This window comes from Prosopis cineraria, unplaced genomic scaffold (assembly GCF_029017545.1).
Source record: "Prosopis cineraria cultivar Desert tree isolate PC_DT_omini unplaced genomic scaffold, ASM2901754v1 PC1104, whole genome shotgun sequence".
Classification (NCBI taxonomy): Eukaryota; Viridiplantae; Streptophyta; class Magnoliopsida; order Fabales; family Fabaceae; genus Prosopis; species Prosopis cineraria.
The window spans coordinates 26,128-36,210 of NW_026556429.1; the positions used below are offsets into that span (position 1 = coordinate 26,128).

The window sequence follows — 10,083 nt, forward strand, 5'->3', positions numbered from 1 at the left end:
ATTTAAATTTTAATAGTTAATTTGGGTTAATAGAAATAAAAAAAATAATATTTAGAGGTAAGAAAATTAGTAAGAGATGATTATTAAATCTAACTTAGGATATAATTCTAAAAAAAATTAATTAAATAAAAAATTTTTAAAAAAAAAAATAAAAAATAAAAAAATAAATTTATATTATTATTATTATAAATAAAAAAAAGGAAAAGGTTTGCAAAAAAAAAGGGAAGAAAACGTGCCGCCGCCTCAATAGTAACGATAGTAAAAAAAATAATAAAAAAAAAGAAGAAGAAGAAAGAAGAGAGAGAAAAGAATAAAAAAAATGTGGGACCCACTGAATTTTTATAAAACTCACCCGTTTCCTTCATTTCTTCAATTCTTTTCCTGCGCGCGAGCTGAGGCGGAGAGAAGCGAGTCGCCGGTGCAAATATCTAAATTTTTAAGGTAAGAGTTTTTAATAGGATATTTAGGGTGTGATTTTAAGCTTTTCAAGACTAAGTAAGTGTTCTAAAATTTTTTCTTAGTCATCCTTCTTCTTTGGTTTCTGAGTTTGTAGTGGTAGAAAATTTAAGATCTGGAAGAGGGATGAATTTATGTTGAATAAATATGGTTTTTGAGGTTGTTAGTAGTATAATAAATATTCTAGAGTATAAATTTATTGGTGATCTTTGAATTTGTGGCTTATGGATCAAATTCTAAACTAGATCTGAAAATATATGTTGATTTATTGAGGTTTAGATGATTATTTGGGATGAGAAATGAATTATTATGGTTATAGGATTATGATTCTAAGCTAGAGACTCAATTTTTAATTTTTGGGTATTTTAGGTACGAATTTATGAAATAAAAAAAAATTTTGATAATAGAAATTAGTTTAAAGTTGATTTTTAGATTATTAATGTTTATTGATAATTAAAAGAGGAGTTAAAAATTTTACTTAATAGTATTAACTATAGATTTGTATTAAGATTGAGATTAGAAATTATGTTATATTTTTAATTCTATTATTAGAATTATTTTATTAGTTTCAAAAATTGAAACTAATATTTATAAATAATATGTTATTTGTAGATTGTATTACTGGTGAAGATTGTGGTGAGAGAGAAATTTTAAGGAATAATTTATTGAAAAAGCCACAAGGTAACCATGCTTTTAATTTGTGATTAGTGTTACTTCATGTTAATTGGGTGATTATTGAGAAAATTATGAATTTTGTAATATTGTATAATTGTGCAATATTATTATGAATTTGTTTAATTATTGTGGGAGGTGTTGGGAGACTTGCTATTATTGTTGTATTTATGTGCCACGTGGTACGCCCCTATTGGAGCTCAATAGGTGGCTTGTAAGGGCTCGGGCTAATCTACCTTTGGCCGGGTAATTTAGCACCGAGTGAGGGCTACGGCTCGAGGTTAATGGAGGGATATAAGGATGGTTGTTTGTGTTTATTATAATATTTCTTATATTTGTTGGAATTATATTATTTTTAATTCTCACTTAGTAAGCACACACTTAACTGTTTGTATACACTATCATAAATTGGCTTTGGTTACTGGGACTTTTGAGTCTCATTATGTGGTTAACAATTTTCAGGAGAAGAGCCACGAGTGACACGTGGAGGAGTCCCAGAGGCTTAGTGGTATAGATCCACTGTCTCTTTGGGTATTTAATTTATGATTTATAATGTGTTATATTGCCAATATTAGGGCTTTTTATTTATTGTCAATTATATGAATATATAAATGTAATCATGCTTTCAAACTATTTTTTTTTGGTACAATTTGGATGACTGTAATTTTAATATTTGGTTTACTTTGGATTGGTTAAAATGGCATGATTATAAGGCCAAATAACTGGCTTGTGTTGAAAATTGACTAAATTGCTTATTTTACTTGTTGGGAGTATAAGGATGGACAAATGTGATTTAGTTTACTTGTTGGGAGTATAAGGATGGACAAATGTGATTTAGCCTAATGGCATGTGGGAGGTAAAAATTTATCTGAAATATTATAGTGTGTGAGTTGAAGCCAATTATAAAATATTTTATATCGAAATTATTGATATAAAAATGTGTTGGGTGGCTGTAACCCAACTATGATTGAGTTAAATTATTTAAAAAAAAATTTGGTGTGTTACATGTTTTATTACAAGACACCTTTAGTCATTTCGCCAAGAATCAATAAAATATGTTTAATCATTAACTTTATTTAAAAATAAAATAAATTTATGATTTTACTCATATTTAAACAAAACATTTACTTATTTATAATACATTCTCTCTTATAGTGAATGACTTTAAATAAAAATAATATTAAAAAATTTAATTAATATTTTACCAAATGACTTATAATAAAAATTATCTATTTTGTTTCGAGTGTTTATGATAACAATTTTATTACCCCTTAATCTGTCAAAAATTCGGGCGATCACTCGTCAAAAGCAGAGTTGGGGTTACCTCATTTTCAAAAGCACACGCATTTTCAAAAAGTCCTTCCTTGATATTGACAAATAAAAACTCAGTTGCCTTTTACTCAAAAAAAAAAAAAAAACTCAGTTGCCTTGTCATAATCACTGTTATGCCTAACGCTGCTGAGATAAGGCCTAACATGTTAGTTATATACTACATCATATTATTTATGTTATACAAATAGTGCGATTTATTAAATTTTTACATTATACTATATACAGTTATACACAAAGATTATGAAACTCCTGTGTTATAAGAGTGCAGCCTGAATTGAAGACGAGGCATTATATATATATATAATATGTTTAACATGGACAAATTTGTTGTTTGTCTGAGGATAATAATTTAAAAGTTTTTTTTAATATTATACTCTTGTTTTTAAAGTTTAACCCCGTTAAAATGTGAAAAAAGAGTATTTAAAAAGCGAACAAAACGCAACAAAATGTATGGGGATACACAAGAGTTACGCAAATATATATATTTTTAAAAGAAATATACAATGCATAGTTTATTTATAATAATTCATAAATAGTTAAATACTGTTCTCTCTTCTTGCATTCCGAATCATAACTTCTTGCACCCGCACTTTTAAGTGGGCCATCATTTCCAACGACTAATTTTTTTAAAATAAAAGAGAAAAATTACAATTAAGGACAATTGGAGATAATTAATTATGTTCCATGATTAAATAATTATGACGTTATATTGCAGGGCCAAATGACCAAAATTGAATTTGTTATGAAAAGATAAACTTCCTCTCATATATGTATATATATATATATTCTTTTAACAATAAACTCTCTATTTTTATTTAATTTTTTTTATTTTAACAACAATCAATTCCTTAATTAATAATTTTAAAAATTGACATGATGGTAAAAAGGAATAAGTATTATTATTTAGTGAATAAATCCCTATTCCAATAAAAAAAGGTCTAATTTTTTTAACAACAATTAATTCTTCTACTTATAACTTCAAAAAATTAATTTGATAATGGAGAAAAACAAGTATTATAATTTGATGAATAAATCGCATTTTTATTTAACAATAATTAATTCCTTTATTACTAACCACAAAATATTACTTAGTAGAGATAAATTGTTATTATCTAGTAACCAAGTCTACATTTGAGAAAAAAATAAATTTTATTTTTATTTTAATAATAATAAATTTTTTAATCACAACAACTATATATCAAGAGTAGTTTTATTTTTTCACTATAAATTTTAATTATATTTAGGCCATTTGATCATGTAGAATAATCTCAAAATCATTTGATCTTGGGGAGCAATTAATTATCTTCACTGGTCCTTGATTATGATTTTTCCAAAACAAAGCATGGAATAGAAAAATCAAAACAACCAAATGGAAGAATTTTTATATCCGCACTGTTCGAATTAAATCAACCAACACGCCCAATAAATAATGCAAGAACGTAGTGACATTGGCAAGAAGTCAAAAGTTGTAGGCTTGGAGCTTCTAAAGCATGATGAAATCCCCTGAAGATAACATATAAAGCCCCACTAGCCCGGATTGTGTTTAACTCAAATTCTTATTAGGAAAAAATATGTCGAATGAAATTGTTTTTAATAAAAATTAAATAAATACATGCAACCACACGCCAAACAAAAAAAGAAAGAAAAACCCGTCTGAATCGGCTTTAAATAATTGAAAAAACTTTAGAAAAAAACCAAACTCATTTTTTGGTCTTAAAAAAAAGCTTCAAAGCCTAAACTGCAAATACAGTTATACACACAGTTAACATGCTTTGCTTTTTAGTTTAATTTGATTTAGATTTTGATGTTGATTAATCATTAATGATGCTTGGGTTATGACATATCAATTATCAACCAATTTGATAAAAGTTCAGTTTCAAAAAATTATATTATAAAAAATTATAAATATAGATTTCAACAGTTATAAATATAGTTGGAAATTAAATATTATATTATATATTAATCCCTCCACTATTGTTATCAACAGATAACTCGAATTCACAATAAGTCACTTTCCCTTCATTTTCATGGACGGGCTTTGAATGAGTTCAATGTCACCGAAATCAAGCAAAAGCACAGAGAATCTCCCACTCTCTCACAGTCACAACTCACAACAGTGTCACCGATTCAAGAATTCAATTGGGGCGCCAATACAACCCTAACAAACAGACAAAGAGAAAGAGACAGACACAGGTTCAGCTACTCCTCACAGATCTGCTGTCACAAGTTCCTATACCTCATTTGCTATTCCAACACCTTCCATTCTGTCATCATTTCTATCCCTTTTTGCTTTTTGGTCTGATCGTTAATCCTCTGTGTGAAAATTTATATTTTGTTCTGTAAATACATGGAATTCAGTCTTGCTTCTTTTTGATTCTGAGGCGTTGGTTCGAGTTTGAAGCTTCCAAGTTGCTAAACATGTCTGAATGTTGGGTTTCTGATCCTAGCAAGCTTCACCTGAAGAAGAAGGACCTCACTCAAATTCGTAAAGCTGCTCGTGTGTTGAGGGATCCTGGTACGACGTCGTCCTGGAAGTCACCTCTAAGTTCCTCAAGATCCGTTACTGCTGCTTCTGCTTCTGCATGGAAGAGCAATTTCTACAGTGGAAAAGAGAATGTGTTCTTGTACAACGGGAAGAATCACAAATCATCAGGCGACAACAAGAGTGGACTGGCAAAAAACGACAACGTAGAGGAAGAAGATGATGGTGATGATGAGGATGCTGCTGGTGGCACCGGCAACGATACGTCTTCTTCATCTCTTCTGGGAAGTTTCGAGGATACCTTGAGCGATGCTCGAGGTTGCGATTCGAAGAGCGACTCTCACTTGCGAGTTGGGAGACGTTCTTCTATTTTCGGTGTACAGATGCTAATCGTGTTTCTTCGGCCAGAAGAAAAATGGGCAGTATCAGGAGAAAGAGTAAGAAAACCAACAGATACTTGAATAATTTGTCAAGATGTCGGCAACCAGAAACCAATCTGGGTAGGAAGTTTGTAAATTCCAAGATATTCCCGGAGGACTCAGTTGAACAGTCTGATGACACTGAAGATTACAGCAATTCTGAGGATTTAAGTCGAATTTTAGGGTCATCTCGTTTGCTGTTGAAACTCAAGCGTAGCAATTGGTCTCGTTCTTCCTCAAAGTTACTGAGAAGTAGCCGAACTGAGGACTCTTATTATACTTATAGCACTCCTGCGTTATCAACCTGCTCCCATAATAGGTATGGTCACCATAATTCAAGTACTGTTGGATCCTGGGAAGCCACAGCAAGCTCATTGAATGATGGTGATGATGAGGTAGACGATCATTTGAATTTTCCTGGCCAGAGGGGATGCGGTATTCCTTGCTGTTGGTCCAAGAGGACTCCAAAACATAGGGGGATGTGTAGGAGTTGTTATTCTCCTTCTCTTTCTGAGACTTTGAGGAGGAAAGGAAGTAGCTTATTCTGTGGAAGTAAAAGTATCTATACAAGACACCGAAGGTCCTTATCAAGCTCTAACAAGTGGAGGGTTTCTTCAAGGATTGCTCAGGGTGTTCTCCCATTGCTCCCCAGCAGTGGTGATGTTAGAGGAGGGTCATCTGTAGGAAGTGGGAGGAGTGATGATGAACTTTCCACAAACTTAGGGGAACTTTATCTTGAGGGTTTAAGTAGGTTAGATGGAAGGAGATGGTCATCAAGTTGTAGGAGTCAGGATGGTTTGGGGATTGTGGCTGTAGATGGGGAAGGGGATGAGGAAGGCACACTAGAAAATGCTAGGAGTTTCAGTCAGAAGTATAAGCCTATTTCCTTTGGTGACTTGATTGGCCAGAATATTGTGGTTCAGTCACTTATGAATGCTATTTCAAGGAATAGAATTGCTCCTGTTTATCTTTTCCAAGGTCCTCGTGGTATCGGTAAAACTTCTACGGCCAGAATTTTTGCTGCTGCCCTGAATTGTATGGCTCCAGATGTAAATAAGCCTTGTGGATACTGCAGGAATTGCACTGATCTCAATTCTGGCAAGAGTAGGGATTTCTTGGAAGTTGATGGCACCAATAAGAAAGGGATTGATAGTGTTAGATATCTATTGAAAAGACCATCAGCAGGATCACCGTCAACACCCTCACGATACAACGTATTTGTGATAGATGAGTGTCACTTGCTTCCTTCTAAGACATGGCTGGCATTTCTGAAGTTTCTGGAAGAACCACCTAATCGAGTTGTATTCATACTTATAACAACTGATCTTGACAATGTACCACTAACAATACAATCTCGAAGCCAGAAGTACCTTTTTAACAAAATTAAAGATGCTGATATTGTGGCCAGATTGACGACACTATCTGCTGAGGAGAACCTGGATGTTGAAAAGATGCACTGGACCTTATTGCTATGAATGCAGATGGTTCACTTCAAGATGCAGAAACTATGTTAGAACAACTGAGTTTGTTGGGGAAGAGAATAACTACATCACTTGTCAATGAACTTGTGAGTTTTATGTGACCATCACTTTATGACGTAATCTGAAATACTGAAGCATTCTTCTTCAGTTTAATGAAATTTTGTTTGTCACATGTGCATCATTCAAAATTAATGCTGATTTGTTTTCTGCAAACAGGTGGGTGTTATCTCGGATGAAAAATTACTAGAGCTGTTGGAGTTAGCAATGTCATCAGATACCACAGAAACAGTGAAGAGAGCCAGAGAAGTGATAGATTCCGTGGCTGATCCAATGGCTTTGATATCACAAATGGCATGCCTCATTATGGACATCATTGCAGGATCATATGCTGTCATTGATACCAAACCTAGTGATTCGTGTTTTGGTGCACGAAGTTGTGAGTGCAATCTCTTTTAAAACTTTTAAATGAGTTTTATCCTCTTCCCTTATCTTAATTTTGGCATTTATAATGTTGCCTTATGGAACTTTTAGGTCACAACTCACGAGCTTCTTTAATGTAGGTTTTGCCCTGGTAAATATACCATCAGTAGTTTAGATGATATGATGCTTCTGCCTTCTTTTTTTGGTTACTTTTAGTTTCTATTTTACTGATTCATCCTCTAGATTGAGTAATCCATGCCCACATTCTCAATTGCATATTTTAATGTTCATTTACTTTCTATTGATGAAACTTCACAATTGTCAGCTATAATTTTTTTCCATTTTTACATAATTGGAAATGTAGGGAAAAAAGGTTATGTGATTGAGTGAATATTATTACGAAGCTATCCAAGTCTATTTCCTGGTTCTTGCTTTTCTCTTTTGAGCTTAGGCTTGCATTTTGGGAGAAGGGATCCTGGTTCTTGATATTTTTAGCCCCTCGTTCTATTATTAGATTCAGGGGTGCTCTGCATCCCCCTTGATTGTCTTTATGTGTTATATTCATGGGGGCAGTAACATACTTGTCTAATTATTGAGATGCACGCTTGGGTTTCATGCTTAGTGAATGAATCAGAGTTGTGGAGGTTAAAGCATGCTTTGAAGCTGCTCTCAGAGGCTGAGAAACAGTTCAGGACTTCTAGTGAACGCTCAACATGGTTCACAGCCACTCTGTTACAGCTTGGTTCAATGCCTTCACCAGATCTTATCCAGTCAGGCAGCAGCAGGAGACAGAGCTGCAAGACTTCTGAATATGATCCATCAAGTGCTTCAAGAGAGGTTACTGTTCCGAAGCATAGTTCAGATGTCAGATATATTTCTCGAATGTCAACATCCCCTACATCACAGCAGCGACCTGTGAATGGCAATTCCAGACATCAAAGGGATGTGTCGTCTAAATCAGATGGTTTCAGCTTGAGTTCAAAGCCATCAAGTAGTCCTGTTCTAGGAGATGATGATGCAACACCTGCTTCATCTGATGATCTTTATTGGGAATATGATGTTAAGATGTGTAAATTCAGGGAAATTACATGATATCTGGGCTAGTTGTATATGTAGGATCACTCTTGAGGCATCGCTGCTTCAGCTGCATCAAATCATGGAAAACTGTATCTATTTGTGAAGTTGAAGGTGAGCTGATAAGGTTTTTCAGCACAACTAGATATTTTGGTTTTTCACCCTTGTGCAGCTTGATACCAGATGATTATTGTAACCATGGTATTAATTCAAACTCTACAACAGCCAATAGCTTGACATTCGGTTACACATTAGTATGGATGGCTTAATGGTATTAAATCATATTTGTAACTCGAGACCAATGCGTTTAATCTCATCTGCAAATTCCATTCTTTCTTGTGTTTGTGCAGATCTCCGTTCTTTCTGTTTTTCAATTTGCTAGTACTTTTATCACCTTATTCCAATTTCATCACATATTTATAGAAACTCGTTTTTATATAATTCTTCTGCAGGTTTTCTGGTTGCATATGTTGCATTTGGAGACAGAGATATTAAACTAAGGGCTGAAAGGTTTTGAGTAGTATTCCAAATTCAATGGAAATGGTACTCAGGTGCAACGTGGAGGTTAGAATTATTCACTTGCTTGATGATGAAGGTGAAAATTAACTGATATCAGACAGGCAGGATCAACAATGGGAAGTGAGAAGTTAAGAAAAGGAAGCCATACAAATGAAAAGGGTAGTCATTCTCGCTTTCCTCCTTTGCTGGATGAAACTTGCAAGCTGTCGTGGTTCATCAGATTCTATGGCTGAGAGAACGGTGTGTGAGAGGATGAACAGGTAATTCCTGCACAAAGAGTTGAATCTATATATACGTGAGCAGAGGCTGGAAACTGCTTGGCTACAGGCTGTAGAAAAGGTTCACCAGGATCATTGAGTCATGCAAGACCTGAGAAGAATCAGGTCCTGCCTCAGGAAAATGTTATCTGTAAAGACCTAATAGAGTCCATTGATTCAAAAGGTTTCCTCTCAGCATCGGGAAGATGACCTTCATCATGAAGTCAAAGTTTTGAAAGTTAAACATGGAAGGATCCTACAAAATGGAGCCCGATGCCCCATGTCCCCAAGTTTATTGCACGGTAGAGCAGTTTAGCAAAGAATTCCAGCAAAGACAATCTGTAAGTCCTTAATTTCCACAACTTTTGAATGTCCTTATCTTTACATATGATTAGGAATTCATGTTGTGAAAGATGGAATTTAATGTATAGTCCATGGAAAATTATTGATTTTTTGGCAAGGAAAAAGATTTTATGGCGGTGGTGGGGGACAGTTCAAATAGAATATTGCTGTTACATGAATACTGCCCTCAACAAATTGCATGAAAATGTTAAACCCTGGGGTTGCTTTACTGTCAATATTTGTTTTTGCAGAGTGGCATAATGTTGTATTTATTTTTAATGCATTCTACTGTGTGATATCTGCTTGGCACAAGTAAATATGGATGAAAAGTTGACTTAATTGTTTCTTGAACAGTGTTGGCAACCAAAATATCAGAACCATATTTTTATTATTTTGTCAAACTGTCTTATTTACTGAAGGAAATAATTGCTCTCGTTGTTGAACCCATTATCGGGATAATGAATTATACATTTTGAAGCGAGGCCCCTTGGAAAATAGTTGACTCCAAACTTATGTGTGTTGTGAAATTATCGGAAGGCTATATTCCAATGAATGCACGCTTGGGCTTTCATTTTATATGTTTGAAATAATAATCTTTGTAAGCCGCTACTTGGGGGCCGACAAGTGAA

General features: G+C 33.9%; 1 protein-coding gene across 1 annotated transcript; it reads left to right on the plus strand.

Annotated features, from left to right (window-relative positions):
• The first annotated feature begins 4,619 nt into the window (after nt 1–4,619).
• On the plus strand, nt 4,620–9,322 carry LOC129299269 (protein STICHEL-like). The gene is given in 8 exon segments (XM_054937737.1): nt 4,620–5,308; nt 5,311–6,807; nt 6,810–6,928; nt 7,059–7,278; nt 7,885–8,331; nt 8,789–8,846; nt 8,888–8,931; nt 9,159–9,322. Coding segments are annotated over 8 exon segments (2,979 nt in total). The 5' UTR covers nt 4,620–4,878.
• The last annotated feature ends 761 nt before the right edge of the window (nt 9,323–10,083 follow it).